The sequence below is a fragment of the Ophidiomyces ophidiicola genome (assembly GCF_022830035.1).
Source record: "Ophidiomyces ophidiicola strain CBS 122913 chromosome Unknown scaffold_9, whole genome shotgun sequence".
NCBI classification, from domain to species: domain Eukaryota; kingdom Fungi; phylum Ascomycota; class Eurotiomycetes; order Onygenales; family Onygenaceae; genus Ophidiomyces; species Ophidiomyces ophidiicola.
The window spans coordinates 362,287-376,693 of record NW_026054649.1 but is presented as its reverse complement, the minus strand read 5'-3'; the positions used below and the strand labels follow the sequence as shown (position 1 = coordinate 376,693).

At 52.8% G+C, this 14,407-nt stretch overlaps 2 protein-coding genes across 2 annotated transcripts; one reads left to right on the top strand and one right to left on the bottom strand.

Moving 5' to 3' along the window:
- Positions 1-7,114: 7,114 nt before the first annotated feature.
- Positions 7,115-9,732, bottom strand: LOZ57_003025 (uncharacterized protein; the record flags this gene model as incomplete). Its single annotated transcript, XM_049252080.1, has 5 exons — positions 7,115-7,211; positions 7,287-7,413; positions 7,482-9,201; positions 9,265-9,354; positions 9,424-9,732. 5 exons carry the CDS (start codon positions 9,730-9,732, stop codon positions 7,115-7,117), a joined length of 2,343 nt encoding a protein of 780 aa, XP_049108963.1.
- Positions 9,733-12,416: 2,684 nt separating this feature from the next.
- LOZ57_003024 (uncharacterized protein) lies at positions 12,417-13,547 on the top strand (the record flags this gene model as incomplete). Its single annotated transcript, XM_049252079.1, has 2 exons — positions 12,417-12,479; positions 12,549-13,547. The coding sequence occupies 2 exons, from the start codon at positions 12,417-12,419 to the stop codon at positions 13,545-13,547; spliced, it is 1,062 nt and encodes a 353-aa protein (XP_049108962.1).
- Positions 13,548-14,407: the final 860 nt, after the last annotated feature.

Sequence of the window (14,407 nt, the reverse complement as noted above, 5' to 3'; positions counted from 1 at the left end):
TTATTTTTTTGGTTTTGGCGAATTTGGCGTCGTCGTGGTGTTGTTGAGTCGAAACAACGACTACTACGCGGGGGTTCCACCGTCGTCCCAACGTCATAAAACGGTGCCGGGGGTGGGTGGTGGGTACGCACACATGTATGTATGTATGTATGTTCAATGGGTGAATGCACATTGCAATCTATGCGCATATGACGAGAGCAACTCATCCTCCCCCGCTTTTCCCCTGTGCACTCTGCGTCCAGATGACAATATTGCGCGATCCCAGACACCCATCACTCCCGTCCGGTCCGAGGTACACTGCGGGATGACGCCCCCCCCCCCCTCTCTGCCGCGAATCGCTGGACGCGGAGCGACGACCATTATTGCCGTGGACACGAGCAACCGGCAGTGGGACCCCTGCCGTGCTCCTGGAGATTCTGCACGTCGAGGTGTGCGTGCATATGCCGTCCATTCTCAGTAGTAGTCGTGTGCATATATTGCGCGGGTTTCACACGTCGCAGCGCCCCCAAGCCGCCCATGACATCACCGTGCAGCCGCACAAACAAACAAAACAAACCCCGGCGGCGCTAGGTTTAGAAGGGGAAGGTCAGACCGGGGGGGGTGGGGGGGCAGCACATACGCGCTTGGCGGGACTCCACCTCACCGACCGCGTCTGACGTCATAGCCGCCGTCACCGCGCGCGCGCGCGAAGCGCTCAGGCTTTGTGTGATGAGGATGAGGTAGTAGTGGACACGTACTTGACAACGCGATGAGGTAGTTGAAGGAGGGTGAACTGGATGTCCGGTACAGATCGCTGTGGTACGCACAAAGGTAGAGTAAGTATACTCCGTATGCACATCCAGATGTATGTGCGGTGGTTGCATATATACTTGGCAGCGCCCCGCCTCCCCCCCCTCCAGTACGGGCCATGCTGCAGCTCGCTCGGGTTGCAAGCCCGCGGCCAGCGACGGGGTCGCAGGCCCCAGCCGCAAAAAGAAATACGGCGTGTTTTGCGTGCTGTCGTGCGCTCTCGCTTTTGGATGCATGCATGCACGTCGAACAGTGGCGGCTCTCATACATGTATTTGCGGCTGGGCCAATCTAGACTAAGGCGTTGTTGTTGTTGCTGGTTCTGCAGTTTCCTGGCTCAACGGCCGGCGGCTAATAACCAGGCAGAAAGAGCATTATTACTCGATCCGGCGGTGCTGGGCGGCAAAGTATCGTTAATATCATGTCTGCATGGGTGCGTGCGGTGGAATATAACTTGTCGTCGGCATCTAAACCAGCGTGACCTTCGCCGCCGAAGCAAAAAAAAAAATAGAAAAAATAAAAAAAAAAAACTCCGAGCGCAGCAACTGATTCGCCGCCTTAATTGCGGTCGTTTTGGCGACTGACGAATCCCAGACGACGCGACCATTTACCAAAAGGGTGTCGCCCCAGTCTATACACTTTCACACCAACAACTCTCGACCCCCTCCCCGCCTTCTGGGGTGGCTCTCGCGCGCGCCTGTGCCAGATACGAGCGAAAACCGTTTGGAAGCAAAACTTCCCCTTCTCTTCCCCCCACCAGACTAGCAACAACAACGTGTCTTTCCCAACAACTGCCGGAAGCAGTCTGGCCCGGTCTCTTTTCCAAGTGCACACCTACCCACGGGTAGTTATGTACTCCGTAGTTACATCCCAGACACGCCGCCATAGCGTTTCATTATTATGGCTCGACGATTATTAGCCCCCAAGAGGCCTTATGGGCGTCAAGCTCCAGCCAGGCAGATTTGCCGCCCGACGGCCGGCAAGGTTCGCCTAAGGGGACCGCCAGGCTCGTCTCACCCATCCGCCAGAGGAACATACACGCGTCCTGTCGCCGGGTGGCACCCAGGGCGGGCGACCTCATTGGCCGTGCGGCCGGCAGGGGATGGGCCCATGGTGTTTCACAAGGATGCTCTGCGTCGAACTAGTCGAAATGTTAAAAAAAGGACGCAACGCCACCGACGTCGTGCACGCCGTGACAAGCAGAAAGAAAAAAAAAAAAAGAATACCACTGGGGGTCGCGGCGCCTGGTGCTTCCTGTTCGCAATTAAAATCTGCCCAGCCCCGATGCTGATGAGAGAGGTATCATTGCGCTGCTCCTCTTCGTTTTTTTTCCTTTTTTTTTTCCCCCTTCGCCATCTGGTAGTAAGGGATCGGCGGTCAAGTCATAGCTCGGGCGTTTCGCCTAAAATAATAATAATAACAATAATAATAAATGGGCCGAATGGGGTGAACCGAGTGCTCGACGCGGGTAGAAGCCATCCCGTGCGTTCAACGATCCCAAGAGGGCAAAGCAGTGCGCCTCAGCGACTGAACTAGCTATAGCGGACACCACATATGCTATAGCAGTTCATCCACCGCCGCCCTCGCCTCCCCCACTCCACATCCCACGCTCTTGAACATCACGCCTCGCTTCCCCCTGAAACCGCCGTTTGTCGACGATCGCGGGAGAAGGGCTGAGTGAGGGATCGAAAAGTGATCAATGCATCATCGATTGGCTGTCGTTTCTCAGTACAAATGCTGCTGCCGCTGTGGTCCATGACATGATCGATCGGGGGCCGCACGTAGGCATGCGCAGATCTATACAGCACGGCGGGTAGGAGGAACACCCGGCGTCACAAGTCTGTGCCGTAGGGCTTTTGAAGGTTGTGTGACGGCACTCCGCCCCCTCCCCCCAGGAACACTGCTGCTGTGTACATTATTTCATATCTCGCACATCTGCCCGAGAAAACCCCATGTGGGCCGCGTCAGGGTCTGGCAATAATGATCGGCGCCGATCGGACGCGACCCAGCCAAAGATATACACACACACACATGTGGTGGGTGGGTGTGTGTGTGGATGTATTATTTGACATACCTGTCGGGACTCGCACTGCGAGCCCACAGCGGCATAAACACCCTCACACTGAAACCACCGACTCTATGGGATATACCGCCCTGCCCTACCCTGCCCTGCCCGACACAGGGTGCATGCAACCGATCCCCGCGAGCCACGGCTAGATGACTCGGGCGCGCGCGCAACCTTCGCCTAAAGCAGTGCGGGATGGTTGATTCTTTCTCCACCCCCCTCCCCGGGGAAAGAATATTCCCTGCGAGTCATTTATTATGATTATCACCGACGGGTTGCCGCACTGCACCAAGCACCTCCTTCCACCCTCCTGCTCAGACAGCCGTCTCATTTTAGCCGGGATATACATTATTCGCCTGGGCGGGCGCAGCTGAAAGAGTGGCCATCACGGGCTTGCATGCAGGAAAGATATGCATGCATAGTCGACCACGTATGTTGGCTCAACCTGCGTGAACAATTTAAACATAAGACCAATGCCTCGCAATAATGCACCTTTCCCACGCCGAGCATCGGATAATCGCCCGAGAGAGCGCCGCCGCGGTGGGGAACGAGAAGCAGAAGGAGGAGGAGGAGGGGGGGGCGTTGGGGATGAGGAGGCGCACTGAAATCGATCGGGATTCTCGCCCTCCTTTTCCCCCTTCTCGTTTCTCCAGATGCCCTGGCGACTAGAGCATGCACCTAAGACACGTCCATCGTTGGGGAGGCGCTCTTTAATTAATCCCTGTGGCGTGGGCCGTGGTTGCGGCACGTCTGGGTCGCCCCCCCCCCCCCCCCCCCCCAAATCTACCGCCCACAGAGCTAGCAAGAGGTTTGGGATATTGGGTGTTTTTCTTTTTTCCCTTGATTATTATTTTCTTTTCTCGGGGTCTCCTACCTCGACCCACCGGAGCACCTCATTTCTTACTCGGAAACCCACGGGTATTGGCAATGCTTTGGTGGTGGCGCTGGTGCTCTGCCACACCCAACAACACACACTCTCGCTCAACACCTATGCTATCCTATCGTGGAGAGACGGAAAATGCTCGCACGATGGCCTGATGTTTTGGAGCTGTCCTATATTGAACGGTGGCGCTGGGTGCCGCATATTGATTCTTTTTTTTTTTTCATTCTTGGGGTCGAACCGACATGCCGGGGGATGGCCTGCGGGCGAGGCCCAGGCCAGACGTGCGGGATGCAGGGAGTGCATTCCTCCTACGTCCACGTCCCAAACTAAAGTCATATGAACGATCACCGATTCAACGAAGGAAAAAAAAAAAAAACGCCCACTGAGACACACAGGCCCGGGGTCCAGAGCGAGGAGCACGATGGGCGAGCTCGGCGGGCGCGCAGGCGAGGCCTGGCGCAACAAGCGGTCTGGATCGCGCATTTATCGGGGGGGAGGGAGGCGAATTTCAGGCGTCGCCGGTCCATAGCCACGTAGTTGTTATATTAAAAAAAAAAAAAAAAAAAAAAAACAAAAAAACAAAAAAGAGCGGGAGCTAGAATGGGATCATCTCTTTTTTGCGTTTTTGTTTTTGGGGTGAAAGGCGAGTCCAGCGAGTTCGTACTGATGATGATGATGTTGTTGATTCTTGCGCGAGAAATCGCCGAAGCCACGCCAGCGCCCGCTCTAGTTAGTTAGTTAGTGCGCCCGCCCCCCATTTGCTCGCTCGCCCGAGATGCCCCCCGGAAAAGCCTGTCTATGTCCCCTGCCCAACCGACGTTCAATTTTCCAGGGGAACCTTCGATCATGGGAAGTTTCTTTCAACCACCGTGTACGGAGTAGACGGCATTAATTGATTATTGGGGTATAGTTATGGTGTTTGCTCGGGCGAGCTGCTCGGCCTCTGGAGCACATATCTGGACGGCATCGGCCATGGGCCCTGGCCGCCCGTTGCAGCGCTCCGTCTTAGCATTTCTCGGCTCCCCTTATGAAGAGGCAAAAATCGCCATTTCGGCCGCCCAGACCGCGTTTACCCCAGCAGCAGTATTAGTTAGTGGCGATGTTCGCACTCCCCGAGTGACAGCTGTGAAGAAGGCTTGGTGCTGGGCGCCCGCCGGACCGTTTGGGTTCGGAGAGCGAGAGAGAGAGGCCTCCCCCCATCGGCACGCCGAGAGAATTCCATCCGGACGTCGTCGTCGGCCCTGACCATTTTTTAAGGTTGTGCTACCGGTGTGAAACTTTGACGGACGGCACGGAGTGGAAAGGAACAATAATAACACGTTGCCACGAAAAGAAAACGCATCTCTGGTCTCTCTGCAATCTGCAAAAGAAAGAGGCCGTTTGATGCTGAGGCTCGGTGTCTTAAAAACCGCACGCGAGACCAAGGCGTCCTCGGTCTTAAATATGTGGGAAAATGCCCCGACTCTTTTCTTGGAAAAGAAATGCCCGGGACTCGAGATCACCGGTATCGTGGTCCCCCTGAGTGAGAGCGAAAACGGCTCTGCTTTACGTGATGAACCAAGGCGGAAACGCATTCAGCTTGGAAAATAAAAGCCAGAGACTCAGTATCATCGGAGTCTCGTCCCTGAGCGCGAGCGAGAACTGCTCTAACTCGCGTACTCGACCAGGCGAAATCAAATTCAGCTTGGATAAGAAAAGCCAGTGACTCAGTATCATATCGGAGTTGAGCGAAACATGTTTAAACTGGTGAGAGAATGTGTGTGAGAGTGTCTGTCTTAAGCCTGGAATTTTTGAAAAAATTACGCAAACCTGGCTCTACTACTCCCTGTTTTTTTGTTTGAGTTGCCACGACTCTTATCGGCTCAACATTCAACATTGCCTATGTTGAAACGTTGGGCCTCCGATCGACGCACCTTGCGTCTAGAATAATGCAAGTATATCTTCTGCTATCCAGCAATGACATGAGAGTCTCTGAAGCCCAATATACCCGTCATGCAAACACGCGTGGCGCCGGCACTCAGTCATGTTGGACACGATTTTGAATGAGGCTGCTTAGGATACCAGGAAGAAGGCTAACAGTGTAGCCAAAAGGCATCGAAACAATGTCCACCTTTAGGCAAACGGCTACTGCTCTCCTTGGGAGTTGGATGCTCTACTGATATCAACTGTGATGGCCCTTGTGGTTTCTTCCAAACCGCAGCATGCCTCTTCATACGACCTGTCTTGTCCCGGGCAATATTACTGTCTAAACTGGTAGCCATGATCTTCTGGAAGTTGGACGAAGAGCAGCGAGAAGCATGACAAGCAACATATATATAATATATATATATATATTATATATATGTGTTCTCAACCAACCACGCTAGTTACAAGTTTCCGCCGGCCCGCTACCAAGGCTGACAGTCATGATTCAAACCTGCACGGTAGACCCCTTAAACTTTCGCCTCCCTTCGTATGATACCCCAGCAAACACCGAAAAAGTCGCCCTGCATAGCGTTTATGTGAGCGTTGCGTTGGGGGGAAAAAAAAAAAAAAAGAAAAAAATAATAATAATAATAAATACGATACCGCAGCTCAGAAAGTTTCTCAGGCGAAAATTATTATTAATAATGGCATGGAAGCCCGAACCTCGAAGGCACCCGCTAAGGAAGAGATAGAGCTCCAGGCAGGAGGAGGATGCAGGTTTGGAATTGGATCTCGCTTGATTCCTGCAGTGTATTATAGTTTGTTGCTATTATTGGTCGAGCAAGATGAACCTGGAGCCCTTCACTCGAAGATATCAATAATGAATCATAAAGAGAGAATGATGTCAAATCAAACGCCCCTTGAAACTTATCCTGAAACGATTTTTAACTCAAGAAGGATGCTCCCGCCTGCTTCTTTTGGAGGAAGATCCCCCCAAGACGCCTTAATCTCACCTCTAAGCTTTTGTACCCGCTGGGGGGGCGGGATCTGCCTCGTGCAGCTTACAATTTATGGAGTAGTAGTAGAGTAACTTGGGCGGCTTCGGTCTTGCCTAATAATACTGTCGGCATGTAGATCTCCAACTACGCATCCACTTGCCTTTTAGCCTTTCTAGATCTTGCATGGAGGGAATTCATTGCAGAAGTACCAAGCCCCTTTTCCATGGCGGAATCCTTGCTTCCGTTTCTCTATATGAAAATATTTTATTATTAGAAAATTAATGTAGGTAACAGCTAATCTTCATGCAAGTCGTTTATCAGTTGCGAATTACTTTTTTCAATTAAATCCGCGAGGATCTTTGGTCTCGAGTAGCTCGGAAGATGATATATGTTTTTTTTTTTTTCTTTTTGAATAGAACGGCAGTGATCCGATCCGATCCCGAAGCCTGAACATTCCGCTGCAGTAGAAAGAAACTCATCGCGTGATAATCAAGGAGAAACCGTCTATGTTTTCGCCGATTAGTCCGGAAATGCCCGCAATTTTGTAACCTCGTGGTGCAATTAATGTATGCCTAGCCAGAGAAGATGAGAGCATTAGCAAACTGCAACACTCGTCGATGCAGAAGTACGAAATAGGGCTCACATACCCAGTTCCAGCACTCGGGTTCCCGAAAACGCCATTTATTTTGCCCATATTGGTGATAACACCCAGACCATCCACGCTCTGCGCCGCCCGAATATAAAAGCCAGTGAGTAGTTCCCCCTTCCGTGTATCTAACGGCTCGAATTAATATCACACCCGAAAAAGAATGTCTTTTAAAAGCAGCACATAAGGTTCTTACCAAGCACTAATTCGCTAACATCTGAAAACTGAGTAGACCGGTTGCCGAAGAATTGAATAGTAGCATCTTCATAATGAAACTCAATGCCACTGACCGACAATGGGCTGTGAAAAACTTTGATGGAGATGAGTAGTTTTGTTTGTATCATAGCGAAGTCCAGAATCAGATCTTCGGCCGCAGTTCCTGGAAGGACTGCCGAACCCAGCTGGTTGCCTCGATAGCCGGTTTGGCCATTAGGCAGCTTGATCGTGGAGGCCTTCGACTTGAGTTGAAATAGATCATCAATGGCGTGACAATACAACGAACCGGAATATATCACCAATTTTATATTTTTGGTTGTTTTTGGACTATTGGGGATTCTGGTGCGGATGTCGTCATCTACAAGGGTGACTTGTTTAGAAAGACCATTGTTGATGTTCCCAAGTTCTCCGCTCATGTAGTCAAGGTATGCCTTGCAAACGGCGTCTCCTTTCGTATACACCTCAATAAACGCAATGCCCGCCTGTGATGTCAGTACAATCTTACCGCCGTCCACAGGCCAAACCTGTAGAGAGCCGTTGAAGCACGGAACCGGGTCACTGAGGTGACGGAAACAGGGATGTAGACGGAAACGTAAAGCGTCGAGTCGGTGCCAATTGCTTTCGTCCTGTGCTAGGCAGAGACGTTGGCCATCTTCTTTGTTTTTTTTGCGATATGGTATCCAGCTCATAAATGATCTACTAAATTGAAGATAGTCTTGACCCATGATGCCACTGTCTTGTTGCTGGCAGCCAAACATACGACCAATTTCACGAAGATGGGCGCCAATATTAGCGCTTGCCACTTCCCACATGGCAGTTCGTTCCTGGTGTTGGCTGGATGGGAAGTTAGAGTCAATTTCTGTAGAGTCGGCAAATGCCGATATTACCTCTTCTATACAAGAGGGGTAAGTATGTAATGCATGAGAGCCAAAGATGGCGAGATTGACGTCATGCCCAACTGCTGCGTGGCGAGTAACGATTTCACTGCCTGGGTAGCTGTCAAGAATCAAGGCAGTCACATATGTCTTTTGGTTTAGCTTAGGGTTGAAGTAACCAAGAATTGCCTCTTTTGCGACCTTAAATAGTTTGCTCTCTCCTTCGGGAAGGTCAGAGCTATGCTCTAGACTGAGAGCGCGTAGTTCAGCAGCAGTTTTATCACAACGAATGACATGAATCTTCGCTTCGTTCCTCATTCGATATGATATGGTATCTCTTGAGCTCAGTGTCCCGGTCTGCCATTCTTCTTCGAATCGAAATGAACGTCTGGCAAAATTATTCCGGTACATTTGTTCCTGCGTGAAAGCTTGCCAAAGATAGGCAGCCATTCGATACTTGCGAATAGGAATGTCAAGTTCATCGTGATTCCTTAATGATTGTTCGGGCTGTGAATCCGATTTCTTCAAGGAATCTTTGCCCAGAAGGATGACGAGATGCAGCGGTGGGCATTCAATCATAGGTAAGTAATTCACATTGATTGTGGACTGGTGAGCGGTGGCATTTGGGATTTGATGAGAAAAAAAGTCCAGCCGGATCTTGTTCGGGCCAGGCACAAGGTGCAGTAATGCTTTGAACTGGGAGCCTTGAACCGGCCAAATAGTGGAAGGAAAAGAATCGTTTAAAAGATTGATGGTCACCGTGCCATCAATTGGAGGACGAGCATCACCAACCTGCCCATAAATAAGGAGAATTTTATGGTTTACCTGGGCCAATGGGTCAGTGCCTGTTAAGAGACCGATTCTAACAATTGGAGCCCAATTTCATACCCATGAGTTTTCTGAGATAGACGTAACGCGTGGTGCAAATGGGGAGATTGGGATGGTGCTTCGGGACGGCTGAAGCAAAGATTGGCTGCTCTGAAGACGAAAGATACAAGTTAGACGGGAAAGTAAACAACGGCTGATTGGCCGCGGGAGAAAACATACCCCAGTACAGCTTCGGCTAGAGCTGATTGGAACGGGCCGCTGTGGCGACGAGTGTGCATTCGAGCTCTCCGACTTGGTCAGGTAGGGAAGATGGGTCGTCGACAGAGTGGGTAAGGAGGGGGGCGGCGTGGTATGGGAGCTATTAGAGGAAGAATTGTCGCCCATCAAGCTGGAGGTGCCATTGAGCGGGTGGCCGTTGCCATTGGTGCCGGCAAAGGAGTCATCATGGCTGGATCGCTTCGAGCCCCCTTTCTGGAAGTTTGTCTTGGAGAGGCGACGCAGGTCTTTCATAAAGGCCTTTGGCGCCATGATCAGTGGGACCACAGCAGCATCTATTGGGTGCAGATCTAGCGAGGTCAGGCCATGAGCAGGCAAACAAGAACAGACGGAAGCAGTGCGCAGCAAAGCAGGTGGGTGGTGGCTTACTGAACACCTCTGGTGGGTGGGATGCGGCAGGGAACTTTTGCGGCGGCTGGATGACGTTGCAGACAGCGCGCACAGGAGAGAAAGAGCGACACAACGACCAGCAGACTGCAGACAGCAGAGGCGCAACACAGCAGCAAAGCGCATTCACACACACCGTCCTGCTGCGCGGCGTGAAGAGAGGGAGGAGCAGCCAAAAAGCTGCGTCGTCGTCGCACAGCTTGGTTGATGACGAAACGTCAAACTTGTTTCTTGATAGTATCTTACCTGGCCGGTTACCGTACCGTACGGGGCGAGACGGCCGACACGCTGGCCCGCCTCGTGCCCGCGGCCGCGCCCGCCAGCAGCCAAACAACCCACAGGCAGGAAGCGGTCCCCTCGGCCGCTGCGGTGACGAGACGAGCGGCGCCAGACCCGGCGCGCTTGCTATGCCGCGATCTGGAAGTGCTCGTGCGGCCTGCGTGCGCGTCGGAGCAGTTAGTCGCCCCCTGTCGCTGCGGCCCAAGATAAGCTTGCCGGGATGGCATTTTTGGGTTGCTGAGGAACAAGCCAACGCCGGAGCTTGTCGCGCCGTGGACGAACCAGGACCCGGCGCTCGGCGAGCAAGCCTCGTCAGCCCTATTTTCTTTTATTCTTCGCTCGAGCGCAGCGTGGTTGCTGGCGCCCCTAATTCCCGCCAATTTCGCGGGAGATTATAAGTGGCCGCCATGACGCCTCGGGCGACGGGGAGCTTACCATGATGCTGTGTTTAGATCTACTTGCTCGTTACGCTGAGACGCCCTTTGCCCGGGACTCGACGACTCTCCCTCATCGGCTTTTTTGATCAGAGCACTTTCAAGTCTCAGTTGAAAGAAAAAATCAGACAACGAAAAAATATCTTTCTGTGCGAAATGAAAATTACCGCGGACGTTACGGATACAGCCTAGTTACATGGCAACGGCTGATCCAGGAAGACGCCGGCGGGTACCACGACGCACCGCATGCTGGGCGTATTGAGCTCTGCGGATAGGCTGTGACTTGCCTCTGCCGGCCCCCGCCCTGGGGCTGACCCAATGTCGAGCGAACCCTGTAGGCTTGGGGGAAAAAAGGAAAATGCCATCAGATCCTGACCCTGGTGAATCTCCGCTATGGGAGATAGATGTTCCAGAGAATCGTGCCCGGAGCCACCTTAAGCTCAGTGAGATTAAGTGAAAACCTGTAGGAAGATGAAGCGCTTTTTTAGGAGGCCTGTTATTATGCACGTAGATGCATGCTTGCTCGCTGAAGAAAACAGCGCAGGGTCAAATATAAATATCGTCCGCATCAAATCCCCAAGCGTCCCAGCAACACCACTCGCTGTTCTCCTGTAACTAGTTAATTAAAAGCATTTAAATCGTTTCTTCCAGGCATATCCAACGGGCCAAGGCACGGTGCTAAGAGACCATCGAGGCGTGCACAGAGACCGTGCTGCTATCGTCGAGATTCAAACCGCCCCAGTAGTCTGTACTGGCATCCCTGCACCGTCCAGCGACACTGCTTCATAACTACTGACGAAAAGCAGCCCACCCGCGACGGGGCACCAAGCCAATAAGGCGTGCGGCGATCGCGACCGGTAATCGCGCGGTTATGACGGGGACATCTGCGCGGCCGCACTGTCGAGCCAGCTTGGCGGGCCCGGGCGAGCATGGGCGTAACTATAGTTATGGCCTGTCCGTGGGAGGCGCTGCTCAGCCGCACCGGCAACATGGGCGGATTGCCAGATGCGGGCCGGCCGCGGACGGACGAGGGCGCGCGGTGGTGGAGTGTCTTGAGCGTAGATGCACGAACTACTGTCCGGCGTAGGGAGCATCAGATCCTCGCGAGCGCGCGCTCACATTTCCGGCGTCCAACAAGCAAGCTGCAGGGGTGCGGCCGCTCGGAGCAATATGCCCGAATGCAGCAGGAGATTTGTTCGTTTTAGGCCTCGTTTCTGGCTGTCACCGGCCAGAGCAGAGCGCTGTGCTGGCGAGGCTCCACGCCGTGGACGGCCGGCGTTTCGAAAGTAAAACATCGCGCGCCAGCGGTCTGCGCTGAGCGCAGCACCGGCTTGCAGAGGCCTCCTGGCCAGCCCAGCAGCGGTGCCCCTGCAGCAGAAAAGGGGCGCTCCAATGCCCTCGGCCGCTCGCATGGCGTCAACGAGCAGGCCGGCTCGCCAACCAAAGCGCGCGGGCGTCGCGGTGGCTGGCGGAGATCGCTGGCGTGTTTGCGCTGTTTGGCCCGCCCGGCGCCGGCGCTCGTTAAAGCCTGCGCTGTCGCCGTCTCAAAGCAACGCAATCCCGTCTATTTTTGTGCTGGTCGGCGGCCTGGTCACTCCTTTGCCTTCTTTCATTTCCCTGCTAGACCCGGCGCCTTCCTTTGATCCCGCCTGTCGCTCTTTTGCTGCCGCCGCTTTTGCTGTTCTTTTTTTTTTTCCTGCCTCCTCAGCTCTTCCTTAGTTACACCCTGGCAGCCCTGCCCTTCCGACTTTTCTCGCTCCCGCCATCCCGGCTCCTGCTCGACGCCCTATTGACTTTCTGAACATTCCTTGTATTTTCACTGTTGGGCCCTCCAGCATGGCCATGTCGTCGCCGGCAACGTCGGCCAGAAAGGCTGTTCACAAACTGGATGTCGAAAAGGTGCGTTGTCGCCAACAGCTGACCCCCGGCTTAGCCGGAGCATTGGGCTGACCACACAATCTTCCTTAGGTGTCACTGAATCTTCAAGACCGCCTGGGCCTTGCTAAAGTCAAATACGAACGCATGCATGGGCTGCACACAGACCCAATGGACGGCAGCGAAGATAATAGCAGCGTTGGAAGAAAGCCTTCCTCCACTTTTTCGAATGGCCACCCCGGATTCGATACCCCCACCGCTTCTACCCCGCTGACAAGCCCCATCTTGACAAAAGACCTGCCTCGTTCTGCCCGTAGCAAGCATGCTGCAATGTTTGATCTTCGGTCCATGGAAGCCATGACCGGCGGCTCTCGAAAACGAAGAAGATGTGACTCCACGACTGAAAAGTCTGTGAAGGCCAACCGTATCGCCTCGGATTTTATCGATGCCGTCCTTCCCTCGTCACCTACTACTGGTCGTCAACGGGCTTCCGTGTCTGGCCATTCCGCCTCCTATGTATCCCAGTCTGATACTATCCCGGACGATTCACTTCTGTCCCCCGAAAAATTTTCAGACCAGAATATCGATCCCGAACTTCCCACAAGCAACACAATGCTGAGCTCCTCTCCACCACGCACCCCCTCGCCCCGACGAAAACGTCTTTCTTTTACTTCTCGGAATCACCAAGATGGCGCCGATTTACTGATGTACCTGGCAAATTCCCCCACTCCAATCACTCTTGGAGATAGAACTCGCATACCTGATTTCTTCCCTTCGACTCCTCCTGCTCAGCATGCCTACCTACCTTCCCTCCTTTCTACCCCCGGCGGCGGGTTTGGCATGAACTTTAATACGCCTGGTCAGCCATTCAACTTTGCTGATTTTGTGAATGTTACTCCCAGCCCTGCACAGCGTCCATGGGGCAACAACCGAACACCTCGTGTTGGCCCAAAGACGCCCATCGTTACGAAGGAAGTGAGGAAGCGGCTTAACTTCGATGCCCTTGTTCCTCCGTCTGGTAGCCCAAACACAAAAACTTCCGAAAGAAAAGTTGGCCTGGCTCTACAACTGGGCGAAGAACTTCACTTCTAACCGTTTCCACTCTCCTACCTCCCCCATTACTTACTTTCTATTTCGCTGCCTTATGAAGATTTTACGATGTATGGAGTATCGATGCATTCCACCACCAATATGATTCCCTGGATCTGCTAAAAACTGCAATCCCACATGAAATTGTCCTAAATTACATTTTCTTTCTCATGCAATATCTTTGTCTTTTTTTTAAATGGTGGATCAGTGCCCACACTTATGCCCAGTTTCATCAGCCTTAGCCCTACCAAGTGTATGAGCTGTTCCAATTTACCAACCCGCACCCTGTCTCAGAGTACACCTTCCCCTGCTGTGCTTGATTGTGTACCTTAATGTATGTACCAATACAGTCTTGAGCTGCTAATACACATCTAACAATTAAAAAAAAAAGCGTTGACATTTACATACAAAATCAAGCAAAATTGCGGTTGTTGTGTCGTTCGCTCGTAAAGTGGGTTTTAACTTTTGTGACGCGTTGTTTGAGCTTAATTGCGGGGGAGACGCGTCCGGCTCGCGTCCGACTAGGCCGCTTTGGGTAAGATTGCATGATGACATAACCAGGTCGCGTCAGCCAAGCTCTTGTCCCCGCCGCGGGGAGGAAGGGCCGACAACGGATTAGGAAGGCAGGCGCACGCCCAGACGCACACGTGCAGGCGTGGCGAATCTTGCATCAAACTGCCTGGAAGACAGAATAGAGATGCCATGCCTCTTGTCTGCTGTGCTGCTCAGCATTGGATGGATGCGAGAGTGTTCAGCTCCGAGCAGAAAGATAGAGGGTATACGGAGCATTTCGTAAAGTCGGGCCATCGACCCGCCCCCTGCTGTGTGTACGGATATTGAAGAAAAATGATGGATGTATTGTA